Source organism: Poecilia mexicana, unplaced genomic scaffold, assembly GCF_051168715.1.
Source record: "Poecilia mexicana isolate PSO_F unplaced genomic scaffold, ASM5116871v1 scaffold_2, whole genome shotgun sequence".
NCBI lineage: Eukaryota > Metazoa > Chordata > Actinopteri > Cyprinodontiformes > Poeciliidae > Poecilia > Poecilia mexicana.
The window spans coordinates 18,359,296-18,380,821 of record NW_028263371.1 but is presented as its reverse complement, the minus strand read 5'-3'; the positions used below and the strand labels follow the sequence as shown (position 1 = coordinate 18,380,821).

The window sequence follows — 21,526 nt, the reverse complement described above, 5'->3', positions numbered from 1 at the left end:
CACTGAGTATTTCTAGCTGCCTTTGTAGCAGTAAGTACAGTAGCAACACACAGCACAGGAATAAAAACAACAAAAGCTTCCTGTTAATGGCAAGAACACATGCAGAATGAAAAAGGTGTAGGCAGAAGCATGTGTGTGTTTTTTTTTTATAAAAACAGAATCATTAAAAATCAAGACAGCAGTCTGACGAACTCTTCAAAGAAAACATAATTAAACCTTATGGTATTACTTTTAGACTTTTTTTTTTTTACATTAATAGACCAAAAAACACAGTTTTAACTTCAAGCTACAATTATTCCACACCTGAATCCCTCTAACAAAAGTACATTTATGTTTAATATTCATCCTGATCTTTCATTGTTTAAATAAACCCTTCTGTCTTAATGCATAGTTTGTTTCTTTAATTGCGAACCACTTCTGTATTCACCTTGGAAGTAGTTCATTATTGGCTTTGCACATAGTCGGTGCTGTTCTGAGCTCTACTAACTCATAACATTTTATGCAAAACTATGAAGTTTAGAGCTGACGGTCAGACTGCTAAAGAATCAAAGTATTCATCTGGAAACTGGAGGAGAGCACAGAGGCTGATCTGTCATGTTTTCTGCTTCGTCTCAGCAAAAGTATTAAAAAACATAACAATTCTAATATCAACAAAGGAAAATATTTTGTGTTATATTTGTTACTGCTTGCTTGGCACCAATAGCACGTGTCACCGCTATGTGCTGCAACCACAACAGGCGGATTTTACACCGCTGATTTAGAGCAAGCACAGCCTGTTTTCATGTGCATGTCTTGCACAATATGTCATAAACCGTCTTATAATCTGTGATTTTTAACCTTTTCATTGATTTTCACAGTTAAAAATGAAAGGCTGCTGCAGATCTGGTCAGTATAGAGAGCAGCTGAAACATCGGTCATAAACTTTGATACAGTTCAAAGCAGAGTGCTAACTTTATAAAGCAAGAGAGCAACTTTTTCTGTAAGATTTATGTCAGTGGGGGAAAAATAACTGGAATCTTATTAATAGTTCAATATTCATAAGATTGTTATGTGGGGTTCAACCACACATAACAGATGTATGTGTGGTTGTCTTGGTGTTGGTTTAGGCTAACTTAACCCGCTCCTCGCTCTATTTATCTCTACTTCTTGGTGATACACTGTTGGTTTCTTTAGTTGTGATTTCTGCTCCACAACCTGACAGTTGAATTTCCATAATCCTTCACTCAGCGTTGGCGGAGTGTGTGCGTGTGTGTGTGTGGTGGGGTTCTAAAACGGCGGCCGTCATTGCAGCTTTCAGTGGGAGTCTGCATTTGATGGCCACCAACAATGGAGAATAACCCTCTCCATGCTCGCACCAAGGATCTGTCACTGCATCTGCATTTCTGCCGACTGAACAGAACCTTGTTTCCATGGAGACGATAGCACGATGCCAAGGCAGAGCCCAGAGTAGAGGCAGTCTGAAAACAGTTTAGAGGAAGAGTGAACTTCATGAAATAACCTGTTTTTATTGATTGTTTTGTGCTCTTGCTTGAGTTCACTGTGGTGACGGCAGCTTTAAAGCAGAACAGCACAACAGAGAGTCTAGAGCAACATCTTCTGCTTTTAAAGTCAGATTTTTTCCTTGGACATCAGGGATTGTTCAACAAAATGTTGTGAAGCCAGTTTCTCCACTCTATCGAAATGGGTTTGGGAGATTACCTCACTAAAAATCCATTCATCCATCCAACCATCATTCATTCGCCCCTGGTCTATACTCACTGGTCCTTGTAGGGTCAGAGGGGAGCGAGGCGTCCAGCAGCCATTGGTTAGAAGGCAGGGTGCAGAGCAACACAAAGACACACGGACAAACAGCCAAGCATACGCTCCACTGAGACGCCAGTTAACCCAGCAGTCATGTTTTCAGACTGTGGGAGGAAGCAGGAGTACCCAGAGAGAACCAGCGCTTGAAAACTACATCCAGCTGGTGTTCAAACCCAGAAACGTTTTGTTGCAGGACAACAATGCTACCGACTGCACCATTAGTTAAATATCCAGTAGTGTGGACTGTTTACACAGACCTACCCTGGCTATAAACCTCACTATGACAGGAAGTGAAGTGTTTAACTGCCTTTCTAACTGAACAAAATAACAACTGACAGTAAAGATGCATCAAGAAAATCTTGCATTGGTCTAAAGTGCTTAAGTAGAAATCTGAATCTGCCTAAATCAGTTTTGACAGTTCAGTAATTAACCAAACTCTGAGGTTAGACATATTTTCTATGTTACACTTTTTGCATCACGAGTCATATGATGAAGAGGTGGATGTTACTACAGGCGGAAACAACAAAGAAGACGAGAAGAAGTCAAGTGGTCGGAGGATGACGGCTCGGCGTGTTTTTAATGACTTCTCACGTGAACGAACGTATTCACGTGTGATTTTAAGTTAACGGAAACACTGCAAAATTGTGTTTTTTCGACATTAGTGAAATATCAACAAAGCTTTGTGCACATTTGTAGTGGAAACGCAACTACGCTGACCAGTTGCACATGACGCCTCTGAACTGTGAAAAACTGGTGGAAAACCACAACCGTGAGGTGTAGCAATACTTTCTGCTGTTTCTTGGTTGTTATCTAAAACTAGAACTAAGCAGGGAAAACTGGCATTATTCAGATTTACTTCCCTGCGTATAAGTTTGTCTTGATTCTCCACAAACAGGATCAAGTAAGTGATTGTGTCAGTGATGGAATCTTTTCCGCTCCCTCGGTTTGAAAAGCCTCTCCTGGTAGTGGCGTCTTTTCGGAGTAAAGCGTGTGTGCAAGCGCTCCATATCCGTGCGTCCGCGTGCCGCCATGTTTATCGTATCGCTAACAGTTTATGGCAGCTGCTTTCTCTGGCACTATAAACTAAAGCTTTTATATCCATTTACTGCAGATAATGCAATCAGCTCGAGTCGCAGGAAGAGTGAAAGAAGCTCCAGGCTCTTGTGACCTCAGAGCCTCTCTGCTTTGGGTTTGTTCCACACTGAAGACAAAGAAAAGTCCAGCCTCAGCGTCTGTAGCATTATATTTATGTACATCCACCACGAGGCTTTCAAAGGAGCAGCAACGAGCTGAACCACAGCAGAGTTTCTGTATGGGTGTGTTTGCAGCGTTTCATGGAAGTTTGTGAGAGACGCAGCAACTCAGGGAATTTCTAAAAATATGATACATTTCTATGCTATTTCTCCAATCTTTGAAGGTTGCAGGGGACTAGAGCGACACACGTACGCACACCGTGTCCAGTAAGCTAACATGCATTTTGTATGATGGAAATGTGTGAATGCAACTGAGGGAAGTTGTAAACTCCACAAATAAAGGCCCCAACGAGGATTAAGCTAGAAAAATTAAACTATGATGCAAAGTTGTTGTTGTTTTTTTCTTACGTTTTTGATAGAGAAAATATTTTCATATCAACTGAAGGTGTAAATAATTTAAGTTTCATGCTCGACTAATCTGGAACAAACTTCCAGGAAACTGCAAAACGGCCGAAACGCTGAGTTCCTTCAAATCAAGGCTGAAAACCCCAGCTGCTTAGAGCTGCCTTTGAGTCATAATAACTGGAACATTTATTAATATATTTGATGTGTATTTGCTTAATAATGTTGATGATGGATTTTGAGAAAATAATGCTTATTGATGGTTCCATCATTGGTTTCTGTATTGTGTTTAAAGCTCACAGAACTGCTTTGCTGTTGAAATGGGCTTAACTTGACTGTGGTATAAGATGGGACTATGTGCCTGGAAAATAAATAATTCCTCTCCTTTAATCTAATTTCTGGCGATATTCTTGGTGTTCTGATCATCGTCTCCTCCCACCTCTGGAGTTACGACTAACAGGGTCACTCCATTTTTTTCACCTCGTGACTCTAGCCTGTGATGTGGTTGTGTCCGTACATGGTAAAAGCATCGTGGGCAGGAGGTGTTGTTGGGGTAGGCTCATTAGCCAGTGCTCAGGGCATGGCTGTGTCATGATTTTGTTCGTGCTGTAGAAGGCTCTTCAAAATTTCCTGCAATCAGGCCGTGCTCCGAGAGCTCAGCGGGTCTTCGTCCATGTAACAGGATGTCTTGCATACGGCCTCTGATCTGCTCACACTGGACGGTGCTAACAAATGCCTCATTGTGAGCAAACCTCCATGTGAAGAGTCGACTGAGGAACGAAGATGCTGACCAGAGTCAGCACAGCTGAACCTTTTCTGTTCATCCTTCTACTGGTGACGTTTTTAAAGGCTTAAAATTGATTTTAAGAAATCTTCTTTATAACCCATCCAAAGAAACAAAAACTTGGATATGAATACTGTTTGAAAAGCAATAGCGTTTTATTTCCTTGTTTAACTTGCTGTTGTGAACAGACGTGAGCCGTCACATTGTTTCACATCAGTTTCCTCCCATCTTTTTTTCCATCTTTACAATGCACAAGTATGTGCTAACTGATTCATTTTTTTTCTGCGCTCATTTATAGTTATTTATTGATTAATATACTATATGTGATTGCGTGATTGCTTGTTATTTATTTATTTATCTAGTCATTTTGAATTTATCAAAGTTTTACATATTTTGTATTTGTTACCTGAGATGAGTGTCTTTCAGCAAATAAGCAATTTCCCCTTGGGGATCAATAAAGTCTATTCTATTCTATTCTATTTCCCTCTGTCACATTTTCCAAGCTTACTTTGCTGCAGATGAAACTGGATGAGTTGCACAAAAATAAAATACATGAGACAACATCACACGAGCTGAATTTCCTTTGGCCGTGTAATTGCAAAATTTGACTACTTGAAAATAAATTTTATTAGTAGAAACACGTCAGTTAAAAAAAAAAGACTTTTAGGGTGTTTTTTATTTGTATCAAAAGTGTTTAATTTCACATCAACCAATGAATTATTTTTTTTAATCACGCAAGTCACATGATCAGCAACCAGCTGTCACTGCTAGTGCAAACTCAGTCATCATTGAGGATTGATGACTCGGCACTTTTTTTAATGACTTAAAGCATGAACTTTACTAACGTGTGATTTTAGATGTGTTTATTCGATAGAAACACCAAAATTGTGGGGATTTTTCCATATTAGCAGAATAGTGACAAAGTTTTGTGTCCATTTGTAATGGAAATACAGCTAATGTATAAAAGATCTTCAGTGAAAACAGATCAGCCACCATATTGGCATTAATCAAGTAACAGGCTTGAAGTTAATGCAGAGGGTTAGTAGATGTTGGCAAACCGGATGATGTTGTAATCAGCAGTCAGCTCCGCCTCTGCGTGTTTTTTTCATGGTGGGACACACACACACACACACACACACTCCTCCACTCTGTCTCCTCCATTTACCCCATTATTTATTGTAAGAGTTAACAATGTTAACATTCTTAGAGGATTATTTTAGCGAGCTTCCTTCTTCTCTTCAACCTGATGTTCATTTCTCTGGCATAAAAGGGTTCAATAGTTCATAGAATTGCTCATTCTAGATTCAGACATTACACACATCTTAAAGTTGTTTTTGTATTATTATTTTTCTTTGTTTTTTTTTTCAGTGCCAAGACATGCTCACACATTTGTCATAATGCAATCAAGCACTGACACAACTCTGATGCCAGTTCTGAAAAGAACTTCAGTCATTGTAACGTTAAGGAGGAGTCACTAAAAAAAACAAACTATTTCAGAAAATAACAACAGAACAAGTCACACAGGAAGTGTATTCAACCATATACTGTAGGTGAATACATAGGAAATATGAAATGTGATAGTTTTGGGAGTTAGTGAGAAGTTAGTTGTTTTCTCATTTCACTTTTTCTGTCTGTTTTTCAAACCTACTGAATCTCCTAGGAAGAACGGCAGAAAGATGGGATTCTTCAAGAATTTTTATTTTATTTTATTAATTTATTTATTTTGCTAATCTGACATGTTTCTTTACTGCTCTTCTCATCAGAAAAGTGTGCCCAGGTGCTGTCATGTTTTCTTTGATGATGGAGGTATACGTTGGCTGCATGAAGACTGGAAGCAGTTTGAGGCAAATTAGTTACAATAGTCCACAGGGACTTCTGCTGCTGAGCAGAAACGTCCAATGATCTGGTCTTCTAATGTGTCAGCAGAGTTTAGAGACGTCACAGAGTGTGCGTTTGCTGCGTGTGTTCGGAAAGCATTTTGAGTGAATTCATGGTGTCATGAGTAATCGGTAATCAACCCAGCGATCAAAGTTCTGGGGTCCGGTTCTGACAGCCTCGGTGGTGCTGGTGAAACGTGCCATCTCTGCGACATTCTGTCTTCTCTTGGTGACTCATTTCTTTTCTCTGTCTTCTCCGCCCTCACCTTGCCTTCTCTCGCTCCTCCCTCCCCGCTTGGCTCCACTAAGCCCCGCCCACTCTTCCTAGCAGCGCTCCCACCGAGACGCGCAATAAGGGAAAGCTATTTCAGTCGGGTTCCATCCAGAAGCCGTGTATTGTTTTCTCCCCACTCAACAGAAACAGCAGAACTATAATTACTCTGATCCTCCCACACCCGTGTGTGTGACCAGAAATAGTTGTATGTGGAGCTGCTGGCTGGATGGTGGGAAAGTGATACGGCCACTCAGTTACTGAGTTGACATCCTGTAAGAACGCCTGATCATTGCTGTTCACTTGGCTGTCGTTAGCTTAGGCATTTCTCAAAGACTCTTTTAACTTGACCATTTCTTTCTCTCCGATGTGGAAGAATTCTGCCACCGATGTGGGCTGAGGCATTTCATCTCCGCAGCAAGTGGCGCATTTGGTGTATTTCAGTCCTGGATCATAGTAACACAGTGTTCTCTGTCACATCGCCAAGTGCGCTCCCCTGTACCTTTCCCTCTGCCAGGGCTGGCAAGGTGAGCTGCAGCTCTCTCTGACCATCTGCTGGGACTCGGACCACCCTGAGACAATAACAGGCGGGAGGAGGAGGAGGACGGCTGTGGGTGGAGGAAGGATACACAAATATATCTGCTCATAATTATAGACTAACACCTCACGCTGAGGCACAATGAAAGCAGCATTGAGCTCTGAACTTGACTCAGCTTTCAGTTTCTAATTACAGGCCTTGTTTATAATAGCTCGTCACTCGGCTGAGCACCGAAAGGATGAGTTTAGTCTTAGTGTTTTCTAATTCAGCGAATCTCGTTGGAGTGGTGATTTGATCTTGCCTTACTGTACCGTCACTCTGCAATCTCTGGGATTAAAGATGAGACCTTACTGTACTTTGATCAGTTTCAAATGGAGGATGTGTAACTTATAAATATAAAAATACAGCTCTGGGTAAAATGAAGAGACCGCTGCACTGAATCCCATTGAAAACCTGATGGTTAAATATTGATTTCTGATCTCTTCCTGAGTTAAAACATTATTGTTATTTCTAAATGAATATGAACTTGTTCTCTTTGCATTATTTGAGGTCTGAAAGCGCTGCATCTTTTTTTTTTTTGTTATTTTGACTATTTCTCATTTTCTGCAAATATACAATTTTTGCTTGGGATTTTGGAGACATGGTGTCAGTAGTTCATAGAATAAATGAACAGTGTTCATTTTACTCAACATGTACCTTTAAAAAGTAAAATCTGAGAAACTGTTCATTTTAAATGGTCTCTTCACTTTTTCCAGAGATGCATATTTAAATGTTTTGTTTTTTTTTTGTTTGTTTTTTTTGGATATTTAATAAAACTATCATTATGTCATGACAGTAAGACATAATCGCAAAAAAATAAAAAATCAGGTCCTCTGACTTCTCCCAGCCTTCACTCAGTTGGAAACAACCAATCAGAGGAGGAGGAGGATCTTGTTCCTCTCAATCACTCTTGTCTCATCCTCTCCCCCTTTGCTCTTTGCTAAGCTACTGCTGGTTCACCACAACATAGCCTGCTACCAATGCTAAGGTTTGTTAGCTTGGCCACCAATAACAGCAGATAAACGTTTTTCCTTTAACAGTAAGTTGTTTTTCCAGTGTACAGGAGGTTGATTGACAGCGCTAAGCCCCTCCTCCTGTCTCTGATTGGCTGTTTTTGAAGAGGAGCGGTGCATTTTTGCAGATGGCAAAAGTGGCACTGTGAGGAGGTGGAGGAGCTTGATTATTATTTTATTTTTTTTTAAATGCAAAGGTTACATGCTGCAGCTTTAAATCCAGGAAATGCCATGTTTGATACTTTTTTTCTTGTGTAAGTAGAAGACAACAAACTTCAATTTAAGCTTTTGCACTGTAAAACTAGCTGGTCTGTAATTCACAATATTACTGATAGAACTTTCTCTGAGAAAGTAAAGACCCTCTAATCACATGCTTCATTCCTGATGCTGAATAACTAAAAATATTCTAAAATGAAAGATTTTTCAAGACACTGCTGCTTGCCTGATTCACTATAAAAAACACAATAGAACATCAACATAAAGTATCAAAGTCTAATGTAATGTACATGTGTACTTTTCAACGGTGTCTGCTCATAAACCATTTGGTCCAAAGGGAGTCGGGGAGGAGACGTATTGATCAGCTCCACAAGCCTCTTCAGCTGTAGCAGCTGCTCTACATGGAGCTCTGATCTGATGACTCACTTCAGTTATTTGCAGCTGGAATTTGATGCTTTTGGTTATGATCCATTCTGCTTCTGATTAGATGGGAATCAATGAGGGATTTATTTCTGATAGACCATTAAATCAAGGGGTTTCCCTGCATAACAATGTATTTATGCCTCCGCTGCTTCATCCTGGCATCACCCACAAACAAAATAGTGAGAAACTTACAGTCATTGGCTTGAGGAAGGGTCTAATCCATGACCAAGATGCAGCGCTTCTCCTTTATTCGATTGGGAACCAAGGTGTCAGATATGGAGGAGCTGCTGGAGCTTCTAATGCACGCTGGAGTTCAAAGAATTAAATGAAAGCACAAACAGAACTACATCATCTGCAAATAAGAATGGGATCATAAGGTGTTTTCCTTCGCTATGCCTTGAGATCCTGTGTCATAACTTGTCACATAGGACTAATAACAATTTGCAGCTCAAACCCAAACTAGAAGCAAACTTGACTTTGTGCTAAAAATGTGAACTCAGGTCGTTCAGACAGATGGTTGGTCGGTTAGGGAGTCAGGCGGTTGGTCAGATTGTTGGTTATGGGGAGGTCGGACCGTCGGTCAGTTGGTTGGACAGACGGTCGGTTGGTCAGATTGTTGGGCGGTCGATTAAAGAGACAGCCTGGTTAAACCTCCAAAAATGGAAAATTCCAATGAAGTGAGTTCTCAGTTATTTCCTGTACTCCTTTGTGTTCTGAACTGTGTGTAGACTTATTTCATCTTATGCCAGGTAACAGGTTTTGTTAATATGCTGATGTAAACCATATAATGAGTTTACATCAGCATACACCACAGCATGTCCTTTACTCAACAGTAAGAACAGTACACAACCTTAGAACCTGGTATTTCAGTTAAACTCCAGGATTTTGCATCAACACTTGGAGTTAGTGCTTACTAAACACTGGCTCCACTTGACACTTTGACCCTTTTTCTTTACCTGTAATCAATATGAAGGACATGTCTGGTTGTTGCGAGCATTGCATTTTTAAAAACCTGACTCCTCTCTTATAAAGGAAGAGGCATAGGTAACGCATAGTTACAAATCTTTTTCTGTTCTGTTTTCTATTTTTCTATAGAAAAATATAGAAACATTTCTATCCAAACCCGAAGAACATTAAAAGCAAATTCCTTTTTTTTTTTTTTTTTTTTTCAGTTTCTCAAAAGCTAAGTAAAAACCAGAAAGCATAACACTCTGTCACACCTTTGTGTTTCTACCTTTTCATTTAGCTTTAGTAAATAATGCTGCTGCATTTCCTACCAATGTGATCACCAGCCAAGCCTTGCTGCCACAGATGGCTGTTTCACATGTGGAAAATTTCTTCAGCAGGTTCCTTTCAACTCAGAGACTCCACTTATTATTGCTACAACAATAACCAAAGAACAACCTTAGTCCTGCTACATTGTGCAGAAGCTCCGTCTGCGCTGTGGATGATGACTTGACTGAATCATATCCAGCCTGACCTACTTTGTGACTCGGTCAAGGCAAGATTTTTTTTATTTTTTAGAAACATTCATACACAGAGTTAATTAAAGTGCTTTAAGGGCAAAATAAACACCTGATGTATGAAATATTCAAACAAGCCATCACCTGAGACGCATACAAAGAAGCGACATAAAATGTCAATTTTAAGCAAATAAAAAGCTAAAGCGTGACAGAAGTGACAAAGTGGTCTTCTGCCTGCATGGGGAAGCTGCAGTAAGCAGTAATGTTTTCAGTCCTGATTTAAAATAACCAGCAGTTTCTGTCTCATGATTCATGCTTTCCCTTATTTACTTCCTTCCCTAGGAATAGTGTGAAGGGAACTCTTCTAACCTAAGCGGTCTGCACAGTTCAGAGCCAAAGTGTACTTAGGCCCAGGCAATCAGGACATATTGGAATATTACCAACATTTGAGCAGTGCTATGATTTAAAGACTGGTGAGTTGGATCTATGTTTCAAGCGTTGGTAAGGGTGACAGGCTGGCTCATTCTTTACAGACCCATAAAGATACCATTACAATAACCCATCATACTGAGCATAAAGCCTCACCAGTTTTCTGTGTCTCATTCTGATCAGAAATCATTTATTCTAGAAATTCTTGTAAGGTGGTACTAAGTGGATTTAATGAAAGAACTTACTGACATCCTTGCTTTGCAGCTTTTAGAAACATCAGTGTTTGAGTTTCTAATGTCCAACCTCACATTTATGGGATCAAACACAATGACTTTTTGTTTCTCTGCCTTAAACTGGTTGGAATCTACATATTTTTGGACTCACTGACTCGGTGACTGTAGTGGACTAAGGTCAAGTCAGAAATATCAAGTTCTAAGATACATATCAGCATACATATCATAGGTGATGTTTCAGTGCTGCATAATCTGAGACAGTGGGAGAATCTAAATTTTTAATAAAAGCAGCCTGAGAATAGATCCTTGAGGTTCCCCACGTGTGATTTTTGTTTCTTCTGATTTAAAGAATATTTTCTGCCAAATGACACAAAGTAGTTCTGGACAGGCGAGATCTTTTAACAGAAAACACCCAAGACTCTCCATTCCCATCATTTCCCCTGGAGGTGTGTCGTCCAGCATTCCACATAGTTTCATCATGTGTCGTGGCCTCCACGTTTTGTTTCTATGGTGATATTGAGTAAGGTTCATTTTGTAAGGGAAGATGCTGCATTTGGTAACGAGACGATCCGAGTTTCTCCCTTCATTTCACCCGAGTTTTACTTTATTAGCCCACGATAAAAGCTCCATCTATTCCTGATCAGGGTGACGTGTATATCATCTGGTTTTCTAGATTTAGTTTACTTATTTATGTATTTATTTTCTTGGAAGGGTTGCATTTGTAACAGTGGCAACTATGAACAGTTTTGGCTCCTGATTCGATTCTGTGTGATTTCAGCTTCCTGCACAGCAGAGAAAATAAACCAGCGCAGCAGTAATAATTCTTGCTGCCCGCTGCTTGGCAAAAAGGGAAAAAAAAAAAAGTGCCATCCCATCCCAGAATGCACCATGACTGCTTTATGTAAGAGGCTGTTCTGTTCTATTCTTAGCTCCACCTCAGTGAGAAAGTTACAGCGCTGGCTGCCTGAGAGTCCAAAGCACAGAGATCTGATGAGGTGGGAACCATCGGCCTCACACGCAGGGACACGGCCAGGACGGCGTGCCCATTTATGGCGCTTGGAGGAAGTAGAGGTGTATAGGTGGGCGTGCGAGGGAGGGGGGATTTATGCTTCACTGTACAACAGGAACAGAAAATATAAATAGCTCTGCTTTACAGTCCTAAAAATAGCGTGTCACACTCATATTTTGCCTCGTTTGTCTTCTGACCTGTAAACTTTCTCAGACTGGCACAGAAAACAGGACAGAGCTCATCCATTGTCTCACCCCAGCTGCTGTCCCTCCGCCTCTACCCCTTCCCACCCCCCCCACACACACACACTGCCCGTCCTCATCCTTTTCTCTCCCACCGTCCACATTTGTCTTAATGGACGTCCAGTCCTATTAGAATTAGGTTCCCATAAAGCTCTGCAGAGACGTGGGGATGCGTGGCGCAGCAGCACGCAGCCCTCGCATGGCGCAGGTTAGCCAGCATTCAGTGGCGAAGTTTTCTAGGGAGATACAAGCTTTGTGGCGTAAACTGCGAAATGTAAAGAGCTTCGGATGAAGATCGTGCTGCCCGAGATGTAAAGGGATACAGAAATGTTATTACTCTCCACGCTTTGTAACGATGGAACGACACAAGTAGAGAGTCTAGACTGTCTGTAGGCACTGCTGGCTGAAAATCCCTCATCGGTCGGAACGACCAAGTCATGACATAAACCCTGTGGGTGTGTCATGTTTGGTGTGTAAAAACAGTGAGGTGTAGTCAGTTTACGCTGATGGATGCTGCAGGGCTGGTTCAGTGTGTTCTGTATGGACACATGTACCATAAACCTGCAGGATTTTCCTATATTTGTATATCATGAATGATGTTGAAATGATGATGTTTTCTTGTCAAGAACTAATTATGTCTTTGTCCAGAAATCAGAGCAGAACTTTTGAGCTGTTTTTCTTCATAACAGTTCGGGAGAAAACAGAAGTCGGTTTTTACAAAATCAGTGATTGATTGTTACAGAGACTGAGTGACAGAATGCCTGATCATATTTGGTGAAGTTCTAGACAGTTCCTCCAGGACGTCGCGATGCTTTTTTGAGATATTTGTGGCGTAGCAACTGATTTTGCATCACATATTGAAAAAAAATAAAATAAAATTGTGGTCAAAGTTGCACTTATTTTAAGCTTTATTTTTGCCACAACATGATCTTACAGACTTACAACTTTCCAAAAAAGACAGATGAATATATGTAATGTTTAAAACGAAATAACGTTTTTTTAATATCCCTCTACATATGAACTGTATATGGTATAAACAAAAATGTTTGCTGTTAAAAAAAAACAAACAAACAAAAGGCAAATGTTATAGCTTAGTGTCACACAAGCTAAATGTTGCAGAGTTGGCTTTCAAGAGAGGTCATGAAACAGGAAGGGGCCTAAGAGGATTGGTCAAAATTCAGCTGAGTTTCCATGATTGGTCAGAAAACAATGAAATGCAGGGAAACTTAAGGCGATTGGTCAGATTTGTGAAAAACGTTTGATGACTGGTGAGAATTGCAAGTCCACCTAAAATGTGTGAACGAAGAGGGAATTTGCGTTAATAGTTGCAGTCACAAGCTTCCTGGAGGGGCTGGATGATGCTACAGATGTTCTGCCCAGGTTCTTCTTACACATGAGATCTGGATCTCAATCGGGTTAACCAGGTTAAATATATGAAACATTAAAAATATTAAATATTAAGATATAATATTAAAAATTAAGAAAAAAATAAATAAATTAAAGAAAATAATGTCACAAGCAGTTACCAAAGCACCTGGAAATGGCAGTGAGTGAAGTTCATCATAGATATATTTGACTTGATTTACATTACCAGCACATTCCAGGCGATTCCTTCTGTTTATTAAGGCCGGATGGTTGAATTATGCAATACCGGAGAATGCAAAATGAAAACATTGCCAGTGGTGTTTTGAGTGAAATTCTCCACGGTGCCATATGTTTGCCTGGAAGTTGTTTAAATGTTCCTTTCGAGTATTCTAAGTGTTCCTGCGTCTTAGAGCAGGAAAGCTGTTTGCCACCTCCTCAGATCAGTATTTCCTGTTTTTGTCCAATTCCACGAGTTAATATCAGCACTTTGTGTTTAGTAACACTGGTTCTGTTTACACTGCTGCTCTGTTGTTGTTTACATTGAGGCAGAAAGAATCTTTATACAAATCAGAATATTTAATGTCCCGTTCTCTCATTACTTCAGTTAGGTTGATGTTGGATAGTTTTAGTTAAAGTCACATTTAAAGGTTTTAACATGTCATTCTTTTGAGAAAAAAAAATGTGTCTGGATAATTATGCTGTGCATTAAATATCCATCAATAAATAAAAATATTGTCCAAAAATATCATTTATTTTTCTCTGGGTGCTTTGATTTTCTTTCCAAGTTGAAAATATCAAATCTATGCTCTTATTTTTTAGTAATTTATTATGTTGTTTGGCCGTGCATCAGCGCTTCTTACTGCAAGACTCTGCAATGCATATTTGTGGCTGCAAATATGAGCCATAAACTGAGTTTCTATTAACCATATATTTGCACAATTTGTCATTCCAAAAATAAATTTGCTTAATGGAAACACGTCAATTTAGAAAAAAAAAACTTGTTTTTCGTTAAACAGTTCTGACCCTAAACCCTAGGATAAGGTGCTTTTTTTTGCTTTTGTTTTGTTTTTTCATCTGTAGCAAAATTAGTTTATTTCTCAAAACTGCAATGGAAACACTTTGTTTGCATCACACGACTCACATGGTCAACAACCAAATGTTGCCACTGGCACAAACCACAGAGAAGAAGATGACAGGAAGTAGTTTTAGGACCATGCACTCATGTTTTTTATGACTTATTGCGTGAACAGGCTTACTTTAGCTGCTTCTTATTTTAATGGAGACTGCACAATTGTGAATTTGTGTTGTTTTTTTTTTCAACATTAGCAGAATATCGGCAAAGTTTTGTTTGCATTTGTAATGGAAACACAGATAGTGAAGTTGCTTTGGCCTTTCATCTGTTGTTTGCTCTACTTAACTGTGCCTCTATGTTGGCCCTCAGGGATCAGGTTCAATTGAATTGAGCTGAATTGAATTGAGGCACTTTAGCCATCTAGGACCAGATTAGTAAGGTTAGCAGTGCAGCCCCTTAATTTACAGTGCAGTGCTGCTCGTTCCCCCTCCCACGCTTCACACCTACTAACAAACTCAGCTCTGAATCTCTCTTGGTGACTCAGAGGCATCAACACAGTAGATCATATTCAGCCTAATAAATGTGTCTTCTGTACTTCTTCTCTGTCCAGTGACCTCAAAGAATTGCTTGTTTGTGGTTTGTTTCCATCATACATCTCCGTATCCCAACAGGAAGCCATATATTTCTGTTACTACCAATCAATCAAGTTTATTTGTGTAGCACGTTTCAGCAACAAGGCAGTTCATGAACAATGATGCAAAATCTTCAAAAACATTACTGTTGCTTCCTGTTTTGATCAACTAACAGCTGTAATAATAAAAACATTTAGAACTCAGTTTTTTTAACCAATTAACTTACAGTAACCCTGTGATTAATCAGATTGAAAATAAATTGTAACCGTTTGAGAGCCCTACTGTCCATTTTTAAACACACAGGTTGAAATTAAAACTTTGACAGAAGTGCACCAGTGTTTCAGTTTTCATGCATAATCTCACAGACCACGAGTAAAACTCTTATCTGAAATATTAAAGAATTAAATGCTGCTCCAAAAATGGTTATTATTATTATCGCTTAACAAACTCATATTAGTTCAGTTTGGTGTATTTTCATTCATTCATTGAGTACAATCTGTGGCCACCATTTCATTGATGCAGACAATGTGCTAATGAAGTTAAATAAAGTTTTTGCAGTTATTTATGTTTCATAACCTTTTAACTGTGAATCAGTTTAAATCTCTGATGCTTGTCTGAGCAGCCGTAAGTGTTTTCTCTCGTTTACGTTGCCGTCCCAGTGAAATTCTTTTCATAGCATGACTCAGACTGGTCCTAAGTCTGGGGGGGCGGAGCCTTTTTAAGAAACAATTTCCTTTCCAGAGAAAAGCTTACAACTGCTTCCTGTTTGTGGACTGAAACAAAGCCAGCAGGGCCGAGCAAGCTCTGGCATGGTTGGAAAATTATTACCATTGTTCACACTGTAACAGAGCCGCACAGAGCCAGCGGTTCCAGTCCCAACAAGCTGCAGGGCTAGCTGCAGCTTGTCAGGGTAGCATGCGGTGCTGGGACCCTCGGGGGGGCTGAGAGACTCCTGGGTGATGATTCCACGCTCCTCATTCCACCTCTGCCTTGAAACAAAGAGCCTTTATTCAGAGAACAACCTCAGATCAAAAACAACGAATCAGTGATTCTTCTATTAGCTGTGAGCAATACTTGGAGAAGACTCATTCTAAAACCAGGATGGGAGGAACTCTTGTTATGAACTGATAAAAGAAAAATGCTGCTTTAAAGAAGCCATGCTAACATGATTAGGTCTGAAGGTCAGTCACAGAACATATGCCCAGAGCTACTCATTAAGGGATCAATGGCATCACACATTGGAAATGTTTATGGTACTTCCAGCAGTCAGTATGCAGATGATTTTTTTTTTGTTGAAGGAACGTAATGTGGTGTGCTCTGAACTGGAGGCCAACGTGATCACAGAATCTTCCCAGCACCATGTTCTGGTTTACTATGGGAGGGGTTATCCTATCAGTACACTTAGCAAACCTCTTTCTACTTTTATCATGGCAGCATTGATGTAGATTTTAGGGCAAACTGTCTTGCTTTCAAGACCAATAAATCCAATTTTCTGTTTGTCTTCCACTTTATCCACTTAGCATGGACTGCATCATCTGGATGGATTATCCAAACTCTTAACACGTTTCCTTCCAGGGCTGTCCTCTATTCAGCTCCATCTGTTTTACCATAAACTGTGATCAGCTTTTCTTTATAGCTCTGCACTTCTGATACAGATACCACGGGGGTCTCTGCTGCTTTTCCAAATAATCCTCTATTTGTATATTTAGGAGGATAGTAATGACTCGGTAGGTTTGCAGTTGCTCCATCCTCTCTCTTCAGACGATGGATTGAACAGACAAATATGTCATGTTCAGAGCTTGGGATGTTGTTTCAGAGCTAAACTCTGGTTTTTAAAGGGGCAGTGATACGTAAAATCAACTCTATTTTTTTTTTTTAGCTTTAAATCATGTTAATGTTATTCCCTCATCAAAAGCATATCCAGAGTGTTGCTTTGATTCTTTCATGCATGTTTCAGAAATCCTTTAATCTCCCCTGGCAACCAATCAGCTGTGCAAAATGCCTGGTAGAAACCAATCGACGCTTTCAAGGACAAAACTCCTCTCGGCTCTGCAGTTTTCAAGCTCCTGAGTCTCTTGCCTCCCACTCAGCTCCTTCAGACTAGCCAGCAGCAATTAGCAAACACCTGGTGGAACATCTGCTGAGCTCATTATAGGAGCTGCTTTTCCATACAACGATGTTAAATTCTGTGATGACATCCTGAAGGCGGAGCTTCAGATAGAACAGGGGTTTTTAAAGAGATAAGAGGCCCAAGGTAGGAAACTACAAAGTCAAATTTATTATAAGTCATTCTTGATGTACATCTAGAATTTATATAACTGAAGATACATAGCTACTTGATTGTGCTACAAACTGATTCTATGTGGCTGGAAAACACACTTTACTGCCCCTTCAACCTTCATAGAACAGCTGGATTAGTTGACTTCTATTGATTAATTGATTTCCAATTGATTTTACTAAGAGGTATCAGAATAAAGGTGCTTCAGCACTAATGTAGACAACTTTCTTTTACTTGTAAAGAAAACTTTTTAATCTTCCTTGTTGTTCGTCTTACTCTAAGGCCGTGTTGTCGTCTGAGACAGAGCATTCTTTCTGTGAAGGGCATTTGGGTTCAGAGTCTGGCGTCAAGTTTGGTGCCAAACCACATCGTTCATTCATCAGAACAAACTAAGTGATGGCAGGAAAGAAGAAAATGAAGAAGTAGAGGAAACCAAGGCATCTTGGTTTCTGTTGCCATGTGATCCGTTTGCCACGTCACTTAATTAGTGTGGCCGAGTCGCCGCCAACACTTTCTGCTGTCGCACCTCACAAATTATCACGCTGGCCGAGAGGACAAAACAGCTCTCTGATTTTCAGCCTGAAATTCATCCCGCAAAGAATCTGAAGGGGTTTCTGGGTCCGCGCAAAGTGGAGACGCTCAGAGATCACTTGTGAGTTGAGACGAACTGCAGAAGAGCTTAATCCTTGTGTCTGTAAACACGCTGAACAGAAACACAAAGCGGGATTGTCTTACACACATTAAAGTTTGAGTGCCAGACTGCTGTCCCGCTGTGGGCTCCTTTCAGCAGGAGAAAGTCAGATCCAGCCTGTCGTGGCATGTCAGGCGTTCTGCACACACACGGAGAAAGGGAAAGGAAGTTCAGGTGGAGGCAGCGTTATTCTCCCGTGCCTGAAGGCTTTACAGGTGAAATGTTGCTGAACCGCGTGGACTGTCCTGAGGGGATTGTGAACACAACAGATTGACTGTGTACTGTCATCAGAACACATCAAAGCCTGCACTACAAAACGGGATTAGTGGCCTAGAAAGTAACTTGAGGATTAGCTTTTCAGAGTCATGAAGGTGTTTTAGTCATCGCCCAAGCTGGGATCAGGACGGAGATCCACAATGATGGCGATGGAGATCTGTCCTTGCCACTGCTGTCAGATTGATCAACTCTAGCCTCACTGTTCTGCACTGAAAGATTGTTGTTGTTGATTCGGTTGTTGTATGTTTTTTTTTTCATGTGCATAACTGCTGACTGTGCAGTAGTCTTCAGGGCATTGAAGTTTAGCTGAATTGACCCGAAACAAGAATAATACATGTTAAAGTGAGATTGGATTGATGAGGGAATTGTGATGCTGGGGGTTTTATATCTGATCAGCGTAGGAGCTGATCGTTCCAACACAGGTCAGAGTCCCGGCATCTGAAGAAACTCTCCTGAAAAAAACAATTATGCCAAACACTAGTTCTGTCATGGGAGAAGAAGTGTGTGTGGTGGAGGTGTGTGTAAATAATTTGGTATTCAACAACAAAGAAGATGCTTGGAGATCCAATATTAACATCTGTACCAGTCCCGATGTTGAAGAATAAATTCTAGATCATAAGGATCGTCATTTCGATCCATTAGAGCAGATCTATTCAGTTTAGTTCTACGCTTTGTGCTCTGAGCAACGTCATGCTTTATCATTTATTTCACATTATTTAGAATTCCTAAATTTACTTTCTGAATGATATGAAAGACGGTTTTCTGCAGTTTATTTTTACACGTTTGACCAACTCAGCTTTTGTGTTTTGGTCAGTTTCACTTTCTTGCTGTTCTACTCCCAATTCCACAAATGAACTTTGACAAGAAAAAACATAGAGTATTAAGATTGTCACGTTGATGCTCGGGAGATGTTATCAGTGTTTTACCTCAGTATTGTCTTAACTGGACCTTACTCAGATCCCTCTTTTCTTTGGTAAATTTCTCTCTCTTTGTGTTTCTCTGCTGCCTTCCAGACTTCAGCGATCAGCTCTTGGAGGTGGTGGGCCTGGAGGGGGCAATAGAAATGGGGCAGATCTACACTGGGCTGAAGAGCGCGGGACACAGACTGGCTCAGTGCGCCAACGTCACCATCAGGTCAGCCGCCGCCGCCGTCCTGCCCCCAAACTGAAAGCCGCGCTCCGTCCAGCGGTCGGCTTCACTAGCCATTCTTTGTGTTCCACTTCAACCACACAGAACATAAAATACATACCTCCCCTGTACATGCAGAGTAAAAAATGAAAATAAAAAATGCATTCCTTTTGAGGGTTTGTGTGCGTTCATGTCTAAACAGTAGCGTCCTTCTAGCTGATGAATTATATATTGTAGCTGTGTGCTTTACAAAGCAAGCAGTGGGGACTTTGGACTGACAGGCTGAGGAAGAGTCTGTGCTCAGCTTCAAGTTCTGACGTCTGCAAATAGAATGGAAAACCACTGGTTACCCATTAGCTATAGTACCAATGGCAACCAGCGGAGTGCATGGTAATCACTGGCTATCAATGAACTGTCTTGAAGTAGTCATGGATAATTTAATGAGGAGGCTGAGGAACTTGATCTAGTCACAGATTATCTGTCTCACACGCTGACGGTTTTAACAAATATGTAAAAAACATTTTTTTTAATAAAAGTTACTGTACATACTGCAGCATGATGGCGTTTCATGCAGTGGCAGCAGAGTGATGGACAGTTTTTCTCTGTCTTTTGCAACAAACTAACAATTGACAAAACCTTAACAAACATTTAAAAGTTGACTGAAAGCAATTCTCATTGTTTCATAATATTCATAAGTAAAGTTTCTGATAAGGAGTTCAGAGTGGAGGAAGCAACACTGACCTACTTGAGATGCGTGTCCACTGTGTGTCAGCTAGTGTAACAAAGAGAGGACAGTGGTGAGGACATTGGTTAGGACAGTGGTGAGGACAGCGGTCTGTGTTACAGTGGATCTGAGGGACCTGGACTCTTGTTCAGTTTCCTGGACCAGAATTAAAAGCGTATTCATCCCAGCCGTTCTCCCACAGCGTGTTTCTCCAGTCACTGAGGCATGCACAAAAGTCTTAAACCAACTTTGGCTGTGTGAGTGTGTGAGTGCAGTGGGTTTGGGGAGTTTAAAGAGTGGGGGCCTGTCTGGGATCTGCCCTCGTGGGAACAAAGACAGCAGTGTCTGACCCTGACACTGGGACAGAGTTAACAGTCGTCCCTCTGGCCTCAGAGATGTGTGATATCTGACCTTCATGACCATCGCCCACCTTTACCAACCTCTGCTCCCCACACCGACTCCTCACCTGTCCTCCCTCTGCTGTGTTTCCAGGACTTCTCGGCGGCTGCCCATGCAGATCGATGGTGAGCCCTGGATGCAGCCTCCCTGCACGGTGAGAGGATCCATTTGTTTCCTCCAAAACACTTTCATTCACAAATTCCAACCGCACTGACCACCGCAGGTAGCCCCTTATCACGATTTACCAGTATGTAGTGAAATGGTTCAAAGGGCTTCTCTCAGCCATCTGTTCTACCACATCAAAAATATCAAAGGGAATACAGAGGGGCATCAAAACACATCTGTATGAAGCAGTCAAACATGTTAGGAGCACATTAGCAATGTAAACACATTCTTAGTTGGATTCAGGTAAAGACTTTGACGAAACATTTTCTTGTAGCTCTGATTCTGTCATTGTCCTGCTTTAACAACGATGGTCTGACCCTGAGTGCCAGCCCCCATCAGGCCGTCCACCAGCATTTCTCTTACTTTAAAGCTTGACAAGTTATCATGTCGCTGCAGATCAGACTCTCACTGCATTGTCTTTCAGACATTTAGAGGTCAACGATCTGAATTTCCTTCCACTTCACAGCTGTGCGCTACATTGTGCCAGTCTCTCACATAAAACCTCAAATAAAATACATTGGAATTTTGGGGTTGTAATGGACAAAAGGCATCAGGTTGAAGGAGTATGAATGAAGGAGAGGTCAGACCTTTCAGAGTTAACATAGCAAGCTAATATAGCAAGCTAACAGAAGACAATTAACATGGTAAGCTAAGCTAAGCTTGGTGTTGCTCTACTTTTGTCACGTCTGACTCTTTCATTCTGCCCATGCCAGGCTTTGACCTCCAACAATGTCATTCCTTCAAATCTCACAGCACATTATTCGTCTCACAAGGGGAAGTCAGTTAATTGTCACTGTGCAGCAAAGCCTCTCTCGTCGTTTTTTTTTTTTTTTGCTGTAAAATTCTAATAAAAGATGACTATCA

General features: G+C 40.7%; 1 protein-coding gene and 1 long non-coding RNA gene across 2 annotated transcripts in view; both read left to right on the top strand.

Annotated features, from left to right (window-relative positions):
- dgkg (diacylglycerol kinase, gamma) overlaps positions 1-21,526 on the top strand; it is a 107,938-nt gene that overhangs the window by 81,803 nt on the left and 4,609 nt on the right. Inside the window, exons 23-24 of the mRNA XM_088012334.1 lie at positions 19,260-19,380; positions 20,591-20,651. Coding sequence (XP_087868460.1) covers positions 19,260-19,380; positions 20,591-20,651 — 182 coding nt within the window. The remainder of the gene's footprint in view (positions 1-19,259; positions 19,381-20,590; positions 20,652-21,526) is intronic.
- LOC148160530 (uncharacterized) lies at positions 5,058-8,319 on the top strand. The gene is made up of 2 exons (XR_015765245.1): positions 5,058-6,602; positions 6,704-8,319. It is a non-coding gene; the product is annotated as an uncharacterized LOC148160530 (long non-coding RNA).